Source organism: Falco biarmicus, chromosome 1 (assembly GCF_023638135.1).
Source record: "Falco biarmicus isolate bFalBia1 chromosome 1, bFalBia1.pri, whole genome shotgun sequence".
Classification (NCBI taxonomy): Eukaryota; Metazoa; Chordata; class Aves; order Falconiformes; family Falconidae; genus Falco; species Falco biarmicus.
Window position 1 is genome coordinate 78,943,174 of NC_079288.1, and position 24,840 is coordinate 78,968,013.

General features: G+C 35.8%; 1 protein-coding gene across 5 annotated transcripts in view; it reads right to left on the minus strand.

The window, feature by feature from the left end:
- Positions 1-24,840, minus strand: part of RGS12 (regulator of G protein signaling 12) — an 87,433-nt gene that overhangs the window by 41,392 nt on the left and 21,201 nt on the right. For 4 of the 5 annotated variants that reach the window (XM_056347824.1, XM_056347814.1, XM_056347841.1 and 1 more), the window contains exons 3-4: positions 22,984-23,103; positions 2,132-2,153 (exon numbers count right to left, since the gene is read on the minus strand). In XM_056347824.1, the coding sequence (XP_056203799.1) occupies positions 2,132-2,153; positions 22,984-23,103 (142 nt within the window). Of the gene's footprint in view, positions 1-2,131; positions 2,154-12,968; positions 13,083-22,983; positions 23,104-24,840 lie in introns of those variants that run through there. The other variant, XM_056347848.1, reaches the window with a different exon arrangement.

Genomic DNA, 24,840 nt, shown 5'->3' on the forward strand with positions numbered 1-24,840 from the left:
TATTAAGATTTAGTCTAGGAAGGAAAGTATGCACCGCTATGCTAATAGTTACGCTAGTGAAAACTTCTCTAGACATGCCCTAAAATGTGTAAATCTGTGGATCTATTAATGAATTAGTGAGGTTAGAGAAGATTAGAAAAATTTCAGTGCTGTGACATATTCAATAAAAGTGAAAGCCTGAAAATGTAATTCAGACGTGAATCAGAGCTTTTTACTCAATGCAGCTCTAAAGGAAATGAATTAGGATTTTATTTCATTTCACTTTTTCTGGTTAAAGTCTCTCTGGTTCTCACTTTTCGAAGCCATTTTCTAGGTATTTAAGCATTGATTCAATATTACTCAGTATAATTCGACTACCACTTTTAACCACTTTTAAATTACCCCTCCCTTAAGCAGCATTTAACAATTAAGAGAGTCCATGTTAAATCTTCAGCACTATCTGAAAAAACAGGTCATAGAACTCTGCAGAAAAATACATGCAACTTATGCCCCTTAGATTCACGACTTCACAAAAATGTATAGAATTAATTGTGAAAACACAATTATTATCTATGGAATTGGAATGAAATATAAAAGTCACATTGGAAAGCCAAAACTAAGTCAGATCTTTAAAATAAATTTTCAGCTGAAAGCATAAAAAGCTTGAAATGATATCTTATTAGTACTATCACAGAGATCTCCAAGTCTGGATAGGCAATAGAAAAAAAATAATTTTCATTAACATGGAACAAGAACATTCACGGAGACAAAACACAAGTAGATTCCATTTTAGCTTAAAAAGATCAAATTTTTTGCCTATCAGCACCTGGAATATAATTAAACTACATATACATACCAAAAAAAAAGTGTGCTTTGTCTTGATTTTTATATCAAACAGGTAACATATTTGGGAGGAAAAACCCCACAATTTTCCCCACAAAAACACAGGCTACATTTTAGAACTAGAAAGTAGAACAGACATATTTTCTGTTCCTGTCTTTTGACACTTTGCAGACAAGACATACAATATAGAGTCTTTCTCTCCTAGACAGAAGTACTGTTGCAGTAGTAAAGAAATATCTGGCGAAGTCAGCCAGCCATTGGAAAATGGCTCTGTCAAAAGGACCAAAACATTAATGTTTCTCTCAGCTGTAGTTTTTGTTTTCCAAGGCATCAGAAAATTAGGACATGATGGAGTTCTGTGAACAGCACTGCTAATTTTGCATTTATATTTGCATGTAATATAAAAAATTACCCTTACCATTCAAAATATTTCTTCAGTTTCACTGAACTAATCATGGCAACACAGTTTGCCCCCTTTTTATTTAATAAAATTGTCTTGTACTGTCGTCAAAGAATAGCAAACATAGTAATAAGTATGTAAGTGAACTTCTCTACAGGATCAAGTGAGCCAACTCCTGCCCAGCAAGACAAATGACAAAAGCCATCTCTTGTATACCCTAAACTATATAAATCCCTTTATTCCATTAAAGATGTATACTTAAACTGTTTCAATTAATTTCAAGGGTTCAGAGAAATCATCTTCTAATGTTTAACAAAGAGTGCATGTCCTTTAAAACATTAAAGCCATGGTAAAATCAAAACAAATAAACTTAGGTGACATAAAGAGGAGTTTACTTAAAAGTACTCCAGAACTGCAAAAGCTCCACAGTGGGATTTTGCAAATATCAAATTACTTATCGTCTTCTCAAAATGCATCACACTGTAAAGAAATTTCAACCTCAAACAACGCACCAACACAGCTTACAACTCACGAGCTAGAGTATGGCTCTTCAAAAGCAAACAGTGTATGTAAAGGACAATAAAACAGAAAACAAGATTTTACCTACCATCCAATTATACAAAAGTCTACCAGCTCTGCTTCTTTATTATGAATGAAGAAGCCTAGTTACAATAACGTGCATAGAGAGAGATGTGGCACACAAAAAAAGTTTGCAAATAAATCAGTGAAAGTATGTGAACATAATCCTGCAGTATTTTCATTGGCACAGTTCCCAAAGAAGTCACAGAGTTCTGCTCCACTTTGGACTCACGTCTTGTAATATATCACCTTATTTACCACATATTATGTTGCTTAATGTGGAAAATTGATTCTTTTTCATCATAAAAGTAAAAACAAGCTTCAGCTTACCTCCATCAGAAACAGTTGCTGACTGCAATAAGAAAGAGAAAAATAAGTGTTACTTAAGTTTCATGGTAAGTATTAGAAATCTCTGAGCTTCGTATAATGTTTTAAGTGTTAGCTACTTTATCACCTTATTAGGAATAGATAACATGAGAGAAGAAAATGAAAAGAAACCAGCTGTTCTTGTAGGTGTTTCCTCCCCACCATGAAGTTCAGCCCAGGCCTTTTAACCACTGTCCTGGAACTCGATCCCGCTAGTATTTACTGGACGAAGTACTTCTTGCTGTGTACTTGGAGTAGCTACACTGCTTCCAACACTCCTTTTTAGATTAATAAAGTCAATTGGTTGGTATATGTGAGAAAGCAGATACCTTAAAACTGACCTGCAAAGACTGAAAACTTAAACAACACCTTGCGTACTTCATTTTGCTGAAATATGTGGAGATATGTGGCATTAAAATTTGGTATTTTGTCAGTCAGATGACTCCAAAAACTTCCCCTGCCAACCACTTCTGACTTCCACAGAGCCAAAAGGGTGTGAGAAGTGTTTCCAAGAAGCTAGGTAAAAACTCCTCACCATCTCTACTAGTATTTCACATGGAATTTTCAAGGACAGTCAGTCTTCTAGCGAAATGTTGATGTTTCTGTGCTTATCTACACTAAACTTTTCACCTCTGATCACAAACTACCTCAAGGCAGCTAACATTTCTGTAAAACCAAGTAACTGACCATTTCCCAGACATACTCCAGGGCTTGGTCCTTGGCACTCGGTTTAGGTAAGACTGGAAGGACAGCTGATATTTAGATCCAAGTTTGCACTGATTTTTAATGGCTATTAAGAATTAGTATTATTTTAGCTTGGGGAATCTTTTCTTTGTCATTTAAAGTGTCCTTGAATCCTTGAACCTTTAAGTAATTATCTGAACAGTTAAAAAGAAACTCTCTTATTTTATACTGCTCTTTTAAAAGGTAGGAAAGAATGCCCTATACTATCTACAATTTCTTCAAGACAGAAAACACACTCAAGAAAAAAATCAATCCATACATACACAGATCAAGAAAAAAGCTCTCTCTCCATAGTTCGTCTGTATTTTCCAGCCTTGGCAACAAACATTTCCTCTGCCCTTCAAAATCCACAAAAACTTTCAGTAACTCTTAACAAAATAATATCTTTTCCCCTCCTTCTCTTTTCTATTTCACTGCATGATCTCATGCTGCTGTTAACACTATCTAAAGAACATAACCTGTTAAAAATTGTTGCGGCCTCACCACTCACATCATCATCAGAGGATCTGATTTGTTTTTTCATACAAGTATTCTGAACTTTCAAAGTCTAAAGTAGCCTCTATTGACATCATTCCTCTGGTGCTAGTTCAGATAAACACCTTTCATGGAAAAGATAAAAAAAAATAATAATAATAAAAAAGATATGGCACTTGTTTAATTACACAAAAATAAATGCTTCTGAATCTGTGAAGCATAATAATATAATCAAAAATGTATCCAGACCTCTCACTTTTTTTTAATAGCACTGTTTCAGGTATCAAAAAAGTACTCCTGTTTTGGGTACAGTTCTCCAGTGAGGCTTGGGACACTTTTTCTACTTCTATTTTGCACTTAAGTCTAGCAAGCATATTAAGCATTCAGAAGCCGTAACTTAATTCATGTTTGTAATTTAGAAAATCTAATTTCTATTACTGAAACCTGTTTTATAAATATATTGCTTCTCATTCCTTATTCACATACTGTACAGAACAGCTGATGAATTAACAATTCCAATTCATTTATCAAAGAATGAAGAAAACATGACTCAAAATAAAATTATAGTATCTGTTTACACATTAGACAGAGGAAAAATAAAATACCTTCAAAATATATACATTTTAGGAATGGTAATTTACTTTGGCAGCTTGCATGAATCCAGATTCAAACACCAAGTACAATTCTCCTTCATGTTTTTGAAAGGTATCCAGTAAAATAAATAGGGTGCTCATAATAATAAAAAGTATATTTACACTACTTTTTTCAAAAACTGGGAAGTTAACAATTGTAAAATATCATTTTAAAGTAAAAATTGTGTGCATTCACAGAAAAGCTCAAACATTATGGTAATAGTACCACTTAATTAAGTTCTGTGGACAATGAGATAATTTTACCTCAATCCTTCCAGCCTAAGTTAATGCAGTGAGCTTTCTATACACCATGGGTGGGTTTTATATGTTTATTTTAAATACTTCGGCTAATGCATGTTATATTACATGTATCAACATCTTAAAATCTCTCAAGCAAGGCCTTAGTAATTACTATGTTTAAGCATTAAAAAAAAAAAAGTACCCATTGGAAGAATGGAATTTCTTATCTAAATATCAACCTCCTACTTCTGTGCTATTAAGATATTTCAAATTTCTCTTTGGTTTTGATATATTCCAACTATATGGTATTTTTTCTACATTACAGTGTGCCACTAAAACTACCCAGCATGTTCCAAACATTACCAGGTTAATTCGGTAGAACACAGAATAAAATTTATTTTAAAAATATTTCTTTAAATTCATGTATGTAACTGAACTAAATCCACTTAATTCAACAAAACCAGCTGGAAACTAAAGGTTGAAATTATTGTGTAAGAATTCACAGTTCAAAATATGTTTGTGAGTACTTAGAATCTTAATATAAACCTGTCAGAAACCACATGCAGTCCACATTTCGACAAAGCAGTTTCTTGTCTAAACTGTTCAGTTGAAACTTGTCTAGATTTGTCCAAAGGTATAAGTTGCGAGACCAGATTTTTTTAAACACTATGATGATCTCATTTTAAAAACTCACTATATGTTGGGGGTTGTTTTTCATCCTTCAGCGCCCATGCTTACCACCACTGGAGTCTCTTCAGGACAAAAATCTGATCTACTACACACATAAAGTTTGATTATTTGACGGAATTTAACACTTCACACATGTGTATTAAGAATGACCTATTAAAAAACATATGTATTAAAGAGCTATAAAATTGAACAGCTTCTGTATGTAGCCATTTCTGAAAGATGAGGAAGAAGGATAGGGTATAACCCCGTGACAGCTAGAGCTAATGCGGGGGAAAAAAAAAAAAAGTATTTAGGTATTTTATTCCAAATGACAGGACATAAATGTATTAATTTTGTGAATGTCCATATGAACTATCACCCAGAGATAAAATCTAATTGCATTCAACCCTCAAACCTTTCACAACCAGATAAGAACCAAATTCAGTTCTTTGAATTACCCTGACTTCCAAATTCATTTAGGAAAAAGCCCACAGTATATGGCAGGAGTCTGATTACCAAAAGTTAAAAAATAAATCTAGCTTAGGAAAACTAAAATGTCTTCCAGTATATCTCCTTCATAGGAACTCTGCTTGCTCATCTAGCTGGATTATCAGCTGAGGTATACAGACACACACTCCACAAAGGTGGAGGATGCAACTCTCTTCCTCTAGACTTCAGGGCAAGCTCTTGATCCCTGTGATCCAAGTGAGGAGCTCAATGCCAGAGCTAGCAAGCTGAACAGTGGCTTCCCCATTATCATACACCATAAAAGGTGTTCTAGGTCTCTGTAAACTGGCAAATACTCCATCATATACTAAATAGCATAAAGTTCTGATTAAGAGAAAACATGTAAAATGTCTCTTTGTATCACCTGTCTTTGCTAGGCGGAAAAAACAGAAGGGCCCATGAGTTTTTTGATGTTGTGTTCAGGATCTACTTGCAAGAAATCTAAAAGAGTATTAGCTTACAATAATTATCAGGGAGAAAACTATTTTGTGAGTACTTCTCCCCCCTAAATAGAAATAAGACAACCTAGTATCTTGCACCAACAACAGGGTACACGGGGAGAGAGGGCATAAAGGAGTATAATTCATAAGCCTGAAACAGCCTGTATCTTCTAGCTTTCATGGTCCATAACCTGCTAGACGTGTGCTCCACTGCATGAAACTAGTCTCGTGGCATCTTTCAGTTAACAGAAACTCTTATCCAGAAAATCCACTTAGTTCCATTTTACATGTTCCATTTTAGATGGATCAGGTCCCAGCAACCAAAGTAAGTACTGCCAAAGTCTCCCAAACACCACCATGCAGAAAACCCCAAAATACCCCACCCATATCCCAAACATTACATTGTGCAAATAAATCCATGTGTACAGACTACCCAGACAACACAATAGAAAAATGTCCTTTTTCTCCACCTCAAGATTTGTCATTCAAGTCGAAGTCATGCTCAAGTACTTCAGTAGAACAAAGGGAAAGAAGGGGATACCAGGAGCCGTGACACACACTAGGAAATGCCAGGCCTTAGCAACAAAATAGAGCAACGTGAAATCATCTATGCTAAAAGAATGTGGGTGAGTGCCTTCCTGAGTCAAAAAAGCCTTGTCCATTTCCAGCTCCTTCTGAGATGCAGAGGGATAAAATCTATAATGAGAGTGAAGACTTATTCCTCTCTCCTACCCTAACAATGACAAAACCACAGACTAAACAGAAACATTTTCTTCCTGGGCATCCAGAAAGGTTCAGAGAAAAAGGGATTAAAAATGACCTCTCTATGAGTCCTTTCTAAAGCACACTTTCTTCCAATACCAGCATCGACTTTTGCATCCAAGGAACTCTCTGACCACCGTCTTCAGAATCTTACCAAAGTTAGACTTACCAAGCACAGTATCATACCACACACTATTGTACAAAAGCCCCTCTAATTAAGCCTTTCAGCTTGGAATAGCATACCTACTAGCTCCACCAACCTTCTAAACTGATTTTCTCATATGATTTCAATATACAAAATAAGTTTGGGAGACTTCTTGTGTTCTTTAAGAGATGAAGCACTGCAGATTTATAGACTGGATACAAATTGCCAACTTTCAAACATTCTGTCACTTAGCTCAGGGAAAGCCTATCACTCATTCGACTGTCTCCTTGCATCTAGCTTTGTTCAAACACCTTATTAAATCACCTGAAGCAACTTCTCCTTTTGCCAAGGTATGAATTACGAGCAGGTCCCTAGATCTTCAGTCACATTACTCCAGGACTTACATTACATACACATATTTTTATCCTTTTAAATTCATTACAGCATTAACATTGTACAAATGCCTTGAACTCCAGTGATCTCTGGGAGGAAGATCATATCTCAAAACATAGTATACACTGGTCTAACAATTTAAATAAAAAAAATAAAGCCATATTACTCAAATTATTGCTAGATCTTCCTTCTAATAAATAATCTCAAATGTACTTCCCACCTAAACACTAGAGTAGTATTAGAGTGTTTTTATCTTCATTTCAAAATATTATTGCAATTAATTTCATGATTTAGGATTTTATTGAGAAGCATGCACCTTCAGGATGCCACTTAAAGGAAAACTATTACATAATTTGTCTTTTCAGTTCTTTACCACCAAGGAAGTTCGTTTATAATAGCTATTACAAAAGTATTATAGATGTAAGCATTCCCAAGGAAAAGAAATACAGGACAAACACTGTACAATAATTTTACCAAACATATTCTTCTCTGAAGGTTAAATATTTTTGACAAAAATTTGAATCTATAAAAACAACACATGAACAGTAAATGATGTGACATTTGGAATTCCTTTAAGAAATAAATGTTCAACTTTTTACCCCAAACAAAACCAATCTTATCACACATAAACACGGTGCCTTAAATGCCAAATCCATGCCTAATATTTTTTTGATAAAGATATACACAAAATACATACAGTTTTACCTAAAGATGTAATATTGATATAGTGGTACAGAAAGCATATACAAAACACATTGCACAGAATTAAAAAATAGGCACATATTATAAGCATACTGATTTTTTTAGCTTTATGCATATTGGGCACTGCTCATAAATACATCTCAAAATCTGAATGTTAGTTGGTACAATAAGATTCCCCTTTCTCTGATAATAAAACCCAATTTTGCATTTACAAAGGAATTTTAACTCAAATACTTTAAAAGTAAAAAAGCTTAAAGGCTAAGCAAAAAGCACTCTGAAAATCTTAACATTCTTCTCTAATTTCTTGCCAATAACAATAGCCTCTTTAATTTCCCACTGCAACGATGCCTTGCCTTAGCTAAATATAATTCTTATCACTTACCCGCTCTTCGTAAGAAACAGCAGTTATTTTTCCTAACAGTACTCTTCCTAAATTCATCTTCACTTAATATGGAAAAAGCATTTCCTTAACACATCAGCTCCTCAAAGATTAAACTAAAAAAATCAACCCTGCTCCATGCCTGTACATGCCAGTAAAGTTTAAAGGCATTTCGTATGAAGTTCTATTTTACTCCCTTTATGTTACCCATAGCAACAGGCCAATGCAGGAAGCAGTGGCTCGTCAGGGATTCAGATTAGATCTCAATTATCTCTCACCAGAAAAGCTAGATCATTTTATATAAATCATGCTGATTGTATTTTAAAATGTTTCCTATAACAAATCAGGAAAATAAAATAACACTGAACTGTGTGGCAGTCCTGTATTCAATAAAATAATTTCCAAGACAGTTTTCAGAAAAACACTAGTTAATCACCTAACATTAGTTATAGAAACATTCACATAGTAAACCACTATTTTCAGAGGTTTACATAATGCAAGCCAGAATACAGTAGGACCTCTAACGGTCTATTCTGCTTAACTTTTCAGTGGTTAATACTATAAATTGTATGTAAATATCTTCAGTATAAGGAAACCTGGCATATTTGGTTAAACCTAGAAGCAGCCCTTTGTCACTAAAGACAAAATTCTCCTTTCAGAAACCAGCTGGTATTCTGCCCTTCCTTCCTCACTACCCGAGCCTGTACTCAACTGATGTCAAGACAGTTCTGTGCACAGCACCTTAGGAACAGAGAGCAAAATAGGCTACTTGTAATGTAAGAGGGAAGTGCTATTAACTTGCCTGTGACAGCACTGTCTTCAAGAGACTGTATATGGCAAGTATAGGATTTCATGAAGTTTGCTGCTATTCACAAGTAAACAGCGATAGTACCTAAACCATTCACTGCTGTTATTTTTTAAGCAATCAGAATACAATTTTCTGCTAAAAATAAACACCATAAATGCAAACTGGGAATTATTAGTGGGCATTTTTATGCTAGTGAGATGTCTTTAAAGCCAAGGTGGACTTACTAGTAGTAGTAGTTTAGGAAAAAGTAATCTTCTCCCTTGTTCAGTGCAGCATGTATTCCGCACTTCCATACAGTTCCTACATTGAGCCCCTAATACAAAAACAACCCTATGAAGAAGGCAAATATTACTCTGAAGTTATATAGAGAGAAAATGAGGCAAAAAGAAGTTAAGAGCCTTTACTCAAGATCTCATGGTCAGACTGCCTTGCAAAAGACAGTCCAAGTCTGCACATCTTACCATTTTTGGATTTAGGATGAAGAGACTTGGTTAACAGAAAAATTCAATCTTCAATTTAGAGTGATCAGAGAAGAAATTTTAAGCTAATTACAGGTGAAAATGGAGGAGGTATACTTTAACAAGCATTCCAGAGACATAAGAAAATTGGTGCAATGGACAAAGTTCCTTTTATGGTTGGTTATCTGTTTGAATAGGCACACCACTGCACTTTTGAATGCTGTCTTCTATAAGTACTTAACACCATAAAGAAATGCAATGGAAACAAACGGGTGCGTAGACAGGAAGGAATGTGTTTTAGAAATTACACCCTCTATTATTTTAGGACTTAAGAAGCAAATGCCCTACAATACTTGCACAGAAGAACAGTTTTACTATCTGTGGGTAAGCATTAAAAACTTACAATTTTATAAAGCAAAAATACCAGAGGTGTTTAAATACAGCGTTTTGCTTGATGCTAAACCAAGTGGGATGCAGAATGTATTTTCACTGTCAATAGTTTAACCTAACAGCAACACCATTACAAATATGCAGGTGACCAGGTACATAATAATCCTTACATTGTATAAGTAAAAGCGCAAATGGATCAGAAATGCCTGGAGAACTTTCCTGTGTTACCTCTTAGGGGTAACACAAAAAAGGACTTTTATCAATAGTATTTACTTAACCCTTAACCCAAGTCCTTCAGGAATCACCTAGAAAGACCCAATGTACTAGCAGAGTTTTAGCACATAAGCATGTTACTTGCAAGAACACACGAATGATCAAGAGAAAAATAACCCCACATGCAATGGGATGTAGCTGCAAGACTAGCAGCTCAACAGAGCAACTGTAGTGAACGTTGTTAGGAACACTGTGTGTGGGCAATGTTTTATACATTCTAGGCACTCGTATTTGGCATTATAAACCCAATAATCCCTTAGTTTAAACAGACCTTTAGAGTTGTTGATTTTATTTCATTGAACTAAGCACTGCACGTTCACATTTTTTCCATACAGTGACTCTACCGGCACTGCAAATGAGCTCTACCAATTAGACAGTACCAGTTAATAATAATAATGGCTACGAAATATCACGTGACTCTGCAAGCCCTTTAAAAAATTCATATCCCTCCACATTTTCACAGGTTATTTCTAGCAGCTGCCAGATTCAAAATCTTGTGATTTTGTATACCATATTTGTAAACCAGGCAGGCAACTCAAAGTTCAAAGGTCAAAAACAGAAGGAATGTTAATTTGCAAAGCTATTAATGGAAAGTGTTAAAATACGGCACAACAGCTTTAAAAACCTTTTTCAGATATACCAAAGACAACATTTGTAAACCCACATCCATCTGCTCAGAAGCCAAACTGTGGGAAGGGGTAGAGACCCCAGATATGGTTGATCTGTTTTTCTCTTCTACCCTTCCTCCACTTCCTGCTCATATTTTCTTTTGTACGTTTGCAGAGCAGAAAAAGCTGAAGAGAAAGACAGAATGACAGGAAGTCTGGGTAAGTTTTAACTTGTCAAAAGATGAATAGGATTTAATATATCCTTGATTCCTAAAAGAAGGAGAGACACACAAAAAACGCCAGGCAACTAGAAAGAGACAATCCCCTGGACCAGCTCCGTCACACAAATTCCTTAAGTAAATTTGACATTGGCAGAATACACCATTAAAAATCTTACATATCAAGTACTTATTTATCTCATATTAAAGAAATTAAAAACTACTTGCATGAAAGCCAGGGAAAAAATATCTGTAAGAATACGATTTAGCTCACTGACCCTAGTTACTGAAATAAAAAGACAGAGTATCAAAAAGCCTACACACAAATTAAGGGAACTTTGCTAGAAAATATGAGGGGTTTTCCTAATTCTCCAAATTTTCTATAAGCGGTCTAGATATATCTTTTGTCAATGATTTGTCAGCTAGTCAACAATAAACAGCCCCCATATTTGCTACTGACTAAAAGAGGGAAGAGTCTCTAAAATTTACAACATTGTGGTTTACCGATTTTAAAGATAAAAGTCCTTCCTATTCCAAGGCAATATTAACAAAAAAATATTTTCAAGCCAAACTATTTGGAATTTTTTCGTGTATAAATAACTGAAATACAAGCTGCCTTGTCAAATACGAAGAGCTCCTATACAGTAAATTCAGGGAAGGGAAGGGAAGGGAAAGGACGCAAACTGCTGTTCTGAGTGCCCCCTGCTGTCTGCTGACACTTCTCAGACTCGTGTACAAGTTTCAAAGTGTTAAGTTCAGGAAGATCTGCCATCCAGAAAGCTACTCTAAAAACAAATATTTGGTTTTGAAAGCTGTATTGTAAACTTCGAAAAATACTTCTTTAGAGCCCGACTCCAAACTGCTAACAAAACCCACACTTTTTCAAAAATGTTTTTCAATAGTTACTATTTTTTCCCTTCTGTTCATAGGCATTTTAAGACAACTGAATTCTCTCCACTAATCAAAACACGCAGAAACAGCCTAACTTGCACATCCAGATGGAAGGTGACTTGCAACCCAATTGTAAATTAAAATTAAATTATATATTAAGGAGGATATGATTAAGTGACAGATCACTGAAACACATTAAGTCGCTTCTGAATTTCCTATACTGCAAATGGAGCCTCTAAGAACCAATAGATTTTGACGAAATCAGTATAAATCTGAGCATGAAAGCTACTAATTTTTAAGGAAACAATGCATACACATCTTCCTAAGCCTTACAATTGTTTCTTTCCTCTTTCATATTAAAAACTGATACTTTTGCTGCGATACTTTTAGCATTAAAGACAACTAAACTCTGGAACATATAAAGAATAAGACTATAATGTCAAAATTGGATAATACAGCTAGGACGACCTTTACTTATAAAATATGTGTTTTCTGAGCAACAAGAAACTAGAACTGATCTGAAGTCTCTACACCTCAAAAATTTTGTATTCTAGAAATACTTCTCATTTATTTTCAGTTATTTTAATAACTCATACCATCTGGATTCTGCTTTATTGGATAAAAATCCAGCTGGAAGAAAAAAAAACAATTTAGCTGCACAACTTAAACACTGTAACAATTACAAGATAACTTGTAACTATAACATGATATTCTTACTTTACGGAAATACACGTGCAAGTATAGAGAAAATTAAGTGAAAGAAAACTTAATTAGAGAAGTATCTGTGTATCTACTATACTCACTCCACATTTTAAAAACAATGCAATGCTAAAGAGAGATTTGAAACATGTCTTTAAAAAGGTGTATTCTTAATTTCATTACAGAGCTTATACAGAAAGTCAACTGAAATACTTATACTTACAAACTTTGTCTCTTTAAAAACCTCATTGAATCCTTAGAAGCATTATTTACCATATTTCACTGCAAGGTTTCTTAGCTCGGATGACTACTCATTAAACCATATTCCTGTTTTCTGTTCACTTTAGACAAATAAAACTTCATACTTACAGACACTTGACTATCAGTAAAAGTTTTCTCCATGTATAAATAGTTTAATAGCTCATTGTTAAGAAACAGTGCCTTCAACTTTATGATTATGCTCTTTCTGAACACATATTTACTTCTTCCAGAGTCCAGTAAAAAAATGAGGCTTCTCTGCCTGTTGCCCTATCAACACCTCTCCCATTCTCCTCCCTCCCCAGCACATTCTCCGCCCTCAATACTGGTTCTGTATCTTCTCATCAAAAGGAACAGGCAGCTTTTAAAATGGTGTTTAGGCAGGTCCTGTGTAACAATAAAGCTTCTGTAAAGACAACAGCATGCTGCTGAGGAATCTGCTAATGTAAAATGCATTTGGTAAGGGCCTACAGGACTCAGTCTTAAACATTTGTCCAAACTTGTTTAAGCATTGAGTCAACATTGTTTTCTCCTCCAAAGTATTGTATTTTTTAGTACATTCCCCTTTGATGAGTACACTATCTGAATGAAGCAGGTCACCAATCCCTATTAAAAATACTTAAAATATAATCTATAAATACTTCAAAAAAATATTGTTAAAACTTGTAAGACTCACGGCAAATTTCTTTTGGTTCCTGGCATGTAGGTACGTGTCTCAGTATGACTACAATCACATGTATGCATATTATGCAATGTATCTCATCCTACCAAAATGCTCTGTGTTCTTTTGAGTAAGCAGGGCATTGGCATTTACAAGGATTGTGTTCCAAGTGAAACATGATTCTCATAATTTTCAATACCACACCTACTCTCCAGATAAACCAGCAATATTTGTCTATTTTCAGAAAGAAATGCACACTTTCTGCCCAACAAATAATGCTTAAATACCATCCTTCTGCAGTTTCTCAGTCCAAAGAGAAGCAGAGGATGGGATCTTTACTGTCTTTTTTAAGTATTAGAAGAACAGATTAAATGTTTTGATGATTTAATACTGAATAAAAAGCAGTAGCTCAACTAATAGAAGCTCCACAGGTGATTTTTTTTTTTTTTTAACTTCACTAGCCTGAAGAAGCCATGAGGACAGTGAAAATTAAATGGTGCCAATTCCTAGCCAAAATCCCAGCAGTTTAAACATGAAGACAGGGTCAGAAACCATTCACAAACAGCTACAGTGCTATATTTGTATCATATGTATTCCGTGATTATACTCTAGAAATAGCAATTCAGTTCATTCGATAAGGCCTTAGTACATTTCCTAACATTGACCAAGTCTCACTCACAGAGGAAAAAATCCCTCCTTACCCCCATTAGCTAGCATGTCACATGACAAAAAGACATACCAGGTAACAAGAAGAGCAGCCAAGGGAGAGCAGGAACAGGGAGGCATGAAACCAGTTACCCTGTTCCTCATTCCCACCCAGGAATTGCATGGGCAATAGGTTTTGCAGCAGAACCACTAACCAGGCAACCTGCAGGTACCCTCTCCCTCAGACAGCTGCAGGACAGACAGTAAAAACTCCCAGAGCCACAGCAGTTACACCACGCTAGGAGACACTATGGTCAGCCAGCCCTTTACTGCACAAATAAACAAGCTTACACCAAGTGAATGGTAACACCGTTTCCTGTACTGAGAGCACAATCCATAACCCCACAGTTAAGGAGAAGCAATGACCATCACTATGTCTAAGGCCATAGGTTTATCAAACCCAGTATTGTGTTTTCAGTAGTGGCCATACATGGATGTCTACCAACGAGTAGCACTGGGCAACACTTAGGATATTTCCCTGATTACATTCTCCCAGACCCCGGATAGTTTTAGTTCAGGACATTTCCTGAACCTGGTGTGGCTTGTGTCCTTAATAATCCCCAGTGGCTCTCTTTTCCCAATACTTGTCCACTTTCCCCCTAGGACATGCAAATTTTTTGCATCTACAACACTCAGTGGTGAGGCATCCCACAGACGGACTCACCTCCTGCATGAACAATTGTGTTCCTCTGTTTGTTTTGCTCCTGGCTTCAGCTGCCTTTAATTAATGGTGCTGTCTTCTTGTCCCGAAGGAGAAGGTGAGCAGTCAATCCCAACTACTTTTCTATGCCACCCATGATTTTGTACTCTTTCTTATGCCTTTCTGAACTTCTACTTTTCTTTTTCCTTTTCTACTTCTAATATAACATATTTGAAATAAAGAGAGCAGGCGCAGGCAAATCACAGATATGTGTAATGGAATCCTTATGGGGTTTTTTCCTCTATTCCTTCCCCAGTAATTCACAATGCAGGATTTGTTTCATTGCTACTGTACTGTGCTGACATTTTCATGGACTCTCCCTTATAACTCAAAGACCTCACTTCTGAGAAGAAACAGCTCAGAGATACATATATATATATATATCATTTGATGTATGAAGCCAGGGCTGTTTTGCTTCATTTGCATTGCTTTACATTTATCTGCATACATTTTCATCTGCCATTTTGTTTGTCCAGTCATTTAGTCTTATAAAAGCAGGCTGCTCTCATTTTCAGAGACTGCTCTTGTCCTTATTACCTTGAGTAACTTCGCCTCACTGCTCACCTTCTTGGGAGGAGCCAAGATGCTCTTAAATCAGGCATAAGGTAAGAAACCGAAGCAAGGGCCAGGCTTACACAGCAAATAACTCTGCATTTCAGCAACAGACCCCAGTGCAGTAAGGTATTATTCTGACTTAATGTCATGTACCTCATGAATTAGAGCCGGAAGAGCAAACAGTTTCAGTTCAAAGAGAGTAAGCCCAATTTTAAACAAATGCTAGGTACCAAAGGTTATAGAGAAAGGCACCTGAGAGGTTGCCCGTCTACCAAGAGTCCCAGTTCTGTGATCATTGACTGTTTCTTCACTACTGAAGGAAACCAGAACCAAAATAATAGAGCCAAAACCAAGGTCTGATACCTTCATATTGCTGAACTAAGGGATATGACCCCTCTGTAGCTTCAGGTTGTTACTTTAACTTGGCTACCTTGGCTGATCCTTGTAGTTTCATAAATGTGACTCCATCAGATACGTTGACAGCTTATGAATTCACCTGCATCTGGCAGTACTGGCTACTGACAAGAAGTAAGGCGTACTGCCTGAGGATTTAGGAAGAATACACATTCCTAACTAGTCCCTGAAAGCATATGCTGTGCTCTGGTTCTGTGACAGAAATTGGCTTGATTTGGACAGCCAAGCCCAGAGGCAGTAAGGCTTGGACACCACTTGAGTGGCAGGGTCAGACAACGTGCTGACTGCTTCCTCTGGGAGAAATTTCTCCATACAATGGCAAATGTCTGCACATATGGGGACTGAATTCCCTATGGAATCCATCCTAGGCAACACAGGCCTTCTTCTCAGGCACCAAAGTATGGGATGAGCACTACCATGATAAGCATTGCCACATGCACCTAACAAAGGAAGTAGAGATGTAATCCAGCTCTCGGCACATTCTCTGACTACTCCACTTTTTATATGCAAATTTACATGGCAAATTTCTCCATAATACGAAATAAACAAAATAACCCAAAAGCAGGAGAAAACAGTAAACAGTAAAATTACTTAAGTATGGTCATCTTACCAATTGCAATAACAGAAAATAAATCCCATTATTCTCACTGTCTGCAAAAATACCACACAGTCTAACATTCTGGATTGTATCTAGAGGTAAGTGTCTCCAATTCACAATAAAGACGTTACACACAACTGTACTCATCTGTTGACCAATCCACCTCTGTCAGATACTCTACGAAACAGTGTGAAGAGCATAAGAACTTTCAATGATAAAGTCTATAATTGTAAGAAAAACTTAAAAGCATATATCCGTAACTTTTAAAAATTATGGTTCAGTATAAAGTACCAGCTTAACATTAATCCTAGTGCACAATCTGTGAAAATAATAAATATATACCACTGGCATGATCTTTTCCTTATTTAGGGAGTAACAATGGATATAACTAAAGTACCTGATAAGATCACACATGCCAAAGTAAAAGCCTGAAGATGATCTTCTAGACTATGCTGAAAAGAGTTTTAAATTCTTAATAGAGCAGTCTAGAGAACAAAATCTGAAAAAAATTATGTTCTTGAAAGACATACTAAGAATGATGACAGAAAAAAAAAGAAAAGACTGAGGGATAACAGGGATAACATAGGCATCATCCAGAACCAGATGATGGCAACCTAGACACACACTGGCTATATCTGTACTAGGCAAATAAAGAGTGCCATAAGCTATTTTCAAAGACAGCTGGTGCTTTCTGGCCACTATCAAACCACCAAGCTCTCCCAACCTCCTACCAATCAAGTTGGTTGCATCTGAACTGCCCGCTGGGCACAGTGATGCCAGTTATTAGGGCTAACTACTAAACCATGTCTGAAATCACTTGAGAAAATATGCTAGTTAGCCCAGGATGAAGCCACATAAATGACAACTCTAACAACGTGACAATGGGAACATTGCAAACCCCTGCCTACCAGGACTGTAACAGTCAAAGGTCTGAATAGAGCAGAAGAATGCCTGGCAGAAAGCACTGGATGCGTTCAAAGCCTTACTGGTCCGCTCCATGACTACGTACACTACAGTAACTGAAGGTAAAGAAATCAACATTTAATGTCATGACCAACTTACACTATTTAAAGCTATGTATTATAGTTCAGCAAGCAGGTTTGAGCTATTATATATTATAGCGAGTGACTGCAAAAATCACTAACTGCTCATCTTACACTGTCCTGTTTTAAAAGCTGACCCCAGGTGGCACACTCCAAGAAACGGATCTGTCCTTCACTGCTACTCCACCAAGCAACATCAGACAGGTCTAGCTAAAGGAAAAAAGAAACAAAGAACCTAAGCTGTGGTCACAGATCCAAAACAGCAGTGTTAGGCACTGGACTATCCATATCTACATATATCTATATCAGAATATCCATATATGAGACAACAGTAGCCCCATAAGAACTCTATTAGTAGCATGCTAAAATTCCAGATCTACCTTTTACATACAAAAATGGAGATTTTATTCTGGCATGCAGGTTTTATTTCACAACTCGCCTTTTCACCACCTTCATGAAAGCAGACAGCAAACCTATCAATTGGTCAGTTACATCTTAGACAAAAATTAGGACAAAATACATGCAAAAGACACAATACGTAGTACATGGTGAAACCTGTGTACACTGGCAGCCCATGGCAAGTTAGCATAGCTTAAAACAAACCTAGTAAAACCTAAGACAAAAATACACATTTTTTTCAAATTTAAATTCACAATTATAAGCTGAGAATGAAGAGGCTTCTTGATTTAAATAATGAAATTATCCTAGCCATAGTGGTGGTGGTGTGGCCATCGTGATGATCTAAGAACATCAGTAAGACAAACTCTGCAGGGAGAGTTAATACTTTTTATTAGATCAACTGACAGGGTGAGAAAAGTTTGGGGCATGTTTAGCTCTTCTTGTCTGATTTTCCTAGTATACTAGTTGCTCTAATACAAGCTATAATCTCCCAGTGTAAGCTTTGTCTGATTATTTAAATCAGTCAAAGACAGGTACCCACTTAAAAACTCATTATTAAGTCAAATGAGCATTTAGGGGTTTTTGCCACCCACAGATGCCAAAGCTAACATCCAGCAGAGACATGTCATTCATTAGTATAAAAACCTCATACCAGAGAGATCTGTTGTATGCTTTCAATTAGCAGATGAAATACAAAAAAGTTGCTTCAGTGGAATTAACAAAATAGAAAAAAAAATCAAGCATTATTATCGATAATAACAGCTAATAATACTGCATTATTAATGGTTACAATTAAGATAGAACATTCTAACAAAGTCCTCACACTGATTTTTAAAAGGAATATATGATACATTCCAACTTTGAAAACACTACTGAACTCTAGAAATTTGATCCAACAAATGTTCTTTTTCATAAAGGATACCGCTTTAAGGTTTCCAAATCAGAATGAAGACAAGAAAATCAGCAACAGCCATCTTTTTTGTCCTGATATTTAGTTAAAAGAATTGAAGTCTTTATTTTTTAAACAATTTCTACATTAAAAGATTACTTACCAATACTCAAAGAGCTTGGCACTTTTTTGCCATCACGGTCACTCATGATGCTATTCTGCCCCACTTTTAAATACAGACAAATACCAGAAGTACAAGTGCCACAATGATTTTCAAGAACAGTTTTGAATGTTCTCCTTGGCAAGGAGGAACATAAACTTACTGACTTCAAGGGAATACTGCAAGGGTCCCCCATATTTACAGACCTCAAGAAAAATTAAAATTTTAATGGAATGAGCTACAGTTGAAAATATTACGGAATCTGATTCCAAAACGGCTGATGAGTAAAAGGATTACTCTGTTTCACGTAAATTTTTACAAAAGCAGTGTTCTAGTCTCTGCAGTCTCATAGAATCACTTTTAATGTGTTTACCAATCTATAACCAGCCTCTTTGCTAGGACAGAATTGTGCAAGAGGACGAGAGTAATGGCACTTACCTACAGAGGAAAAAAGTAGGAAGAAAGATAGGATCATATGCTCTCATTAGTCCAAATATTAAATAATCCTAAATCATGGCAAGTTCCATTTAGCTTAAGCTACACCTTGCAAATATGAACCAGAAAACATGCTATAAAGTAAAACTGGTGGAAATCACAGAATTTTAACATAGTTGTTAATGGACACTATTTCATAACAACAAATTATTTTTTATTAATACAAATTAATATTTTTTATTACTGCATACAAAAAAGGAATCTGTTCTTAATAAAAACAGTTTTCTTGTAATTTAATAAAGAAAAATTTCTAAATACATTTCTTGTGAAAACAACATAATTAAGGCATATCCTAGACATGCTAATTTTCTGGATTCAGTTCCAATTTACAAGATAATTGTATTCAGCCCTGGTGTGAACAAGCACAGTTTCCACAGTTCAGGCAGAACTGTGTCTTTTTTATTTTGTGAGACAATTTCCATAGCATAACTGCATCCATTAATTTTGCACTGTCATCCTACTTTAATCCCTGCAGATTTAAAATAATCCTGTATACAGGTTCTATTAGTAAAAGCAGCACCTAGAGGTTAATTCTACGAACTTGTCTGTTTTCTTCTGTGTGTCATACAGCTTCTGCAGGTAAGAGGAAAATGCTTGAGGAGGGGCCAGCTATAACATTACAGCTAATTCTAACCTTATAATAATATTGTCTGTGTATGTAGAGGCAGCCATAATCTAACAATTTAAAAGAAAAAGTGAAATATTCTCTTGCAATATTTTTATTAAAATTAAAATATATTTTTAGATATATTTACTTCGATAGATTAAAAAAAAAATAATCACCAAACCGCAAAGAAATCACGCCACCTTATGGCAGAAGACAGCAAAACTGACACTTGGTATTTCACACACTACAGCTCCACAGACAAGAGGAGCAAGTTCATACTTTCACAAAAAATCCAAATACAGCCTTGTTTAGACCCATAAGCAAATGAAGAGTGTTCAGCATATGCCCATAAAAGAAAGTGCAAGGAACCTGCTTACACTGCTCAATTTAGAACACCAAGTTGGATGCTAACAGGTATCAAACCCACAAGATCAGAGAAGCATATTCATTTTCAAACTTCACGTTTTGGGTTACGTTATCCATTCTGCTAAGGTAACTGGAAAGAACAAAAAAGCAACCAAGCAGCCTATGTAATATGTTCAGAATCATTATTCCAAAGGTGGAGTCTCTTAAGAATTTCCTGGTATTGTTATCTCCTCTTCCAGCAACTTTAAATAGATGGCCTGAAATAATCTTAACATGTACTGACACCATGGTGTTCCACTATACTTAGTGTAATAGTACTTGGGAGAAGTGCTGCAGTAGCAATGTTAAAGTTAGAACCAAAATCAAAACACCTCAACACTATTTTACTTTGACTTAAGAAGTTTTTGAAATTCTTCTCTGGGTTGGTATTTCTCCCGGTGGCTAGGATATCATTCTCTTATGGCATGCAAAGGGGAGGGGGGTTGGGGGAGTGGGAAAGAGCTTTCCAAGTGAAAAGAAGCAATCAACAGAGAGCGGTCCACACCCAAATAGCCACATGTAGTTAGTAAGGGCATTCATCCAAACACAGATTTCAATACAGATTGTTTCTTTGTCCAATTCATATGGTGACCTAGAATGTAAATTTCCCTATCCAAAGTAACAGCTTTAACAACTACTACACTGTGTAACCCAGAGAGCCTCTCAATCCCTCCTGCTGGTGCTACTCAAATTGTATACGCTACCATACCAACTAAGACATGAGAGAAAAATTGACTTTTTAGGCCAGTAACCATGCCATTGTTCTGAAATTAACAAAGTACCAAGTCCCTATTTTAATGAATCTTTATGCAATGTAAAACACCTCCAACAACAGAAATAAAATTATATCCTTGGTGTTTAAAATTCTCAAAATATGAGATGTGCATATAAATCTGTATGAAATTTCAATCCAGAAGAACATGGTGTGAACCGTGTTTTTTCTATTGCACATGCCTAGTGCTAGTAATTCTAGGCTCCTAGATATTGACAAGATTCTCTCTTACTGTGACCAGAAATTCTGTCATAATTGGTAATATATACTAGCAAGCTTTTTTAATTTAGAAGAAATCATAGTTTCCCAGTTAAGAAAGATTTAGCGAGATAGTTCCCAAACAGCTTTATCCAGAAGATCTTGCTCTGTTTCTTAAAGTTATGCACTTACTGTATTAAAGTTATGAATGCAAAGAAATGAAAAAGTATTTTCCATTATTAGAAAAAAAAATAAAGAGACACTTAAAAGCTTCAGGTAACAAAATAGAAATAGACCACAATTAAAAAACATCCTTTAAGACATCTGAGAAGCAATCACAGTTCCTACCTGCATTCCCTAAGCACACCAGAAGCTCCTTCCATATATTGTTCCCTAAAAATCCAGTGCACTAAGCTCCGCTTTCCTTTAATTCCAAGTCAGTAAAATGCCATTCTTCCTACATTTTCCCACGAAAGGAAACTCAGAATATCTCCTTTCCTCCTCCCATCTCAAATGCTTTTTAAACACCTCCTTCCCATTTAGAGGAATCAGTGTGCCACATTCCCTCCCATGCTGAAGAGCAGTGTAATATGTGTTACACGGTTCTTGTGCCAAAAGCTCTGCACATATTTTTATTTCTCCCCAACCACAAACCTTCTTTCAGATAAGCATCATAAAAGGACAAGGGAAAAACCCTCCATTCACCTTCACATTACTATGGGTCAGGTTTTCCCAAGGAAGCACACTAGAACAGAAGATATAATGAAGCCATAATCCTACAGCTGGTTGAGGAAGGCTCTTAGCAAAGCAGGCAGAACAGCTTTTAAAATTCAGATGACTTTTTATTCCTTGTTTCCACCAAAATCAATAAGGTTTGGCCACTGAGAACCAGGCATCAGCTGATGTTTTATACCAGATGTGAAATAGCATTATTACATTACACCCAGAAAGACTCAAAATCAACATAACCAATGACCAACACCAAGTTCATTAGGCATTCCCTTTTCTCAGCTGTTGACATATAAGGAGGAAATTTAAGTATTTTAAAAAAATTTTCCATACGCAGTAAGCTACATTCCTTAGGAAGTTATGTAAAGAACCTGGTCTAGCAACAAATTTCACCTCTTGAAACATTCTCAATGCAATGATCATCAGCTGAATGAAAAGAAGAACATCATGAGAACTTGATTTTTTGTACAATATCATGATACAATGATTTCAAAGATATGATGAACATTTTGTTCAGTCAAACTGTATTGTTTTACTTTACGTGACCAGCTGTGATGGGTAAGTCAAGATTCTCCACAGAAACAATGGCCACTGCTGGCAGCAATATCAACTATTAAAGAAACACTGAAAGAGTCAGGTGATGCCCAAAATTTGTATTCCCCTCACATAAATGTCATATGATGATTAGTAACTTTATTACATTACAGATACCGCTTGCTTTCTTTCACTAATGATCAGCATTAACTACTGTAAATTCCTAAGACTCAATTCTAAGTTTTAAGTGAAAGTTATTTACCTCAAGGTCATCCAGAGAACGAGTAATACTAAATCGCTTAGATCTTCCAAATGATCTTCGAACCAAAGAACGCGGGGGAGGAGCCTGACTTAATCCCATTGGATGTCCAAATTTTGCACCCTAAACAAAACATAAAATACATATTATTGTTTTACTTCTTTAATTTAATACATGGCTGATCACAGCAACAGCACCTGAATTTTAAGCATTGGTAGGTACAGAATTCCAAGGAGATGGATTTGCAAACCTGTAACAGGACCACAACTTCAACACAAGTTTGTCACTTGCCATGCTCCTGTAAAATCATTTATTAAAATCATTAATATTTACTTTTCCGGTCTCAAGTGAAATATCATAAATATTCAGCATTAAGTTACTGTATAAACATGAGTCATCAGTTAGGCTGCTAAAATGTACACATGCAACATGTCAGTATTAGTAGACAGAGCTTAATTAAAAGCAAAACATACTAGCTCTTTAATGTCTTAACTGGAAAACATTTACAATGACAAAATATTTGTTCCTTCTATAGGAAATCATCATCCTAGAAATCATCTTGCCCAGCTTCTGTTGGAATCTTTCTTCACACTTTTAAATTTATTTTATTTTTTAATTAAAAGGCTTCCTACTGGGAAGTCCAACTTTTTAAATCACACAGTACAAAATGTAGGCCCTTTTGTTCTGGGGAAAGAAACCACCTGGATGTTCCATGACTAGAACCGGTGCTGTAATAATTAAATCTAATGGCTTTCTCTCTTCCCCATAATAAGTCTCTCCCTCCTTACAAAGTCACCAGATGTCAGTTAAGCTACAACAGCTCAGCACGTACATATCTAGTTTATGCCAAACGGCAGAGTGTAAGCTTAAACCTAAGAGTAGGCACACAGTCAGTGACTGGTGCTAAGCAGATGTACATAAACCAACCACATTATGAAAACTTGTGATTATGTGCCTAGAATTTTGGATTCCTTTCACTGTAACAGTCCATGTTGGGAAAATTCCTCCCTGTCTTCTGATGCTTTTTCACTTTGGAAAACAGCAGAGTTTAATTCAGAATAAATTTTCCTCTATTTCATTTCAGCATCCTTCTTCATCACAGTAAGCTTAAAAATATATTTTTTAGTACTTTTATAATTGCTTATTGGCAGCTTTGTAGTATTTATTATATTTTATATTTGTATTTGTTTCTTCCTTTCGGCAAGTTGCTGTGCTCTCAATTCTGAACTGTTTTAGTATCCCTTTGATCACTTGTTTGAAAGTCTATACACATCACATTAACCAAAATAAAATCATAAATTTCAATTTTTATAACCTTATACTAACAACCACTCACCCAAAGTAGAGAACATCAACAACATTATACAGCTTCCTTACTGCAATAAAATGAAAGGTATCCAACAGATGTCTGCCTGTTTGCTTATTCCCATGGATTTAGCACTATTCTTTACCAACAGGGCTCTGTCACCAGTATTCACAACTGACTGTTTACAAGCTCATAGAAATCTCAAGATGTAAGACAGCATACAGGAATCTGGATCTAAAGTATGTTGCAGGGTTCATCACTGCAACAAGCTGAGACTCCAACTTCTTCATTTAGTATTAGAAGTGATTCATTTTTACATGCAGTCTCCTTCCCCCCAGTTTTCAATTTAGTAAGGGTTTTTTTATTGGCAGAAAAGAAAACTGAGTGGATTCTACCAAGGTAAACTGGAAATCTGGCAAATGGACAATAGCTTCTAAGGTTTTTGAAAGAGCATTTAAAAGTGCAGTATAAACAAGCTAAGAAGGCTTTTGCTAAAATGATCGACTAAATGTGGAGACAGGCAGGTTGTTCTCTGTGAATGTTCACAGATAGCA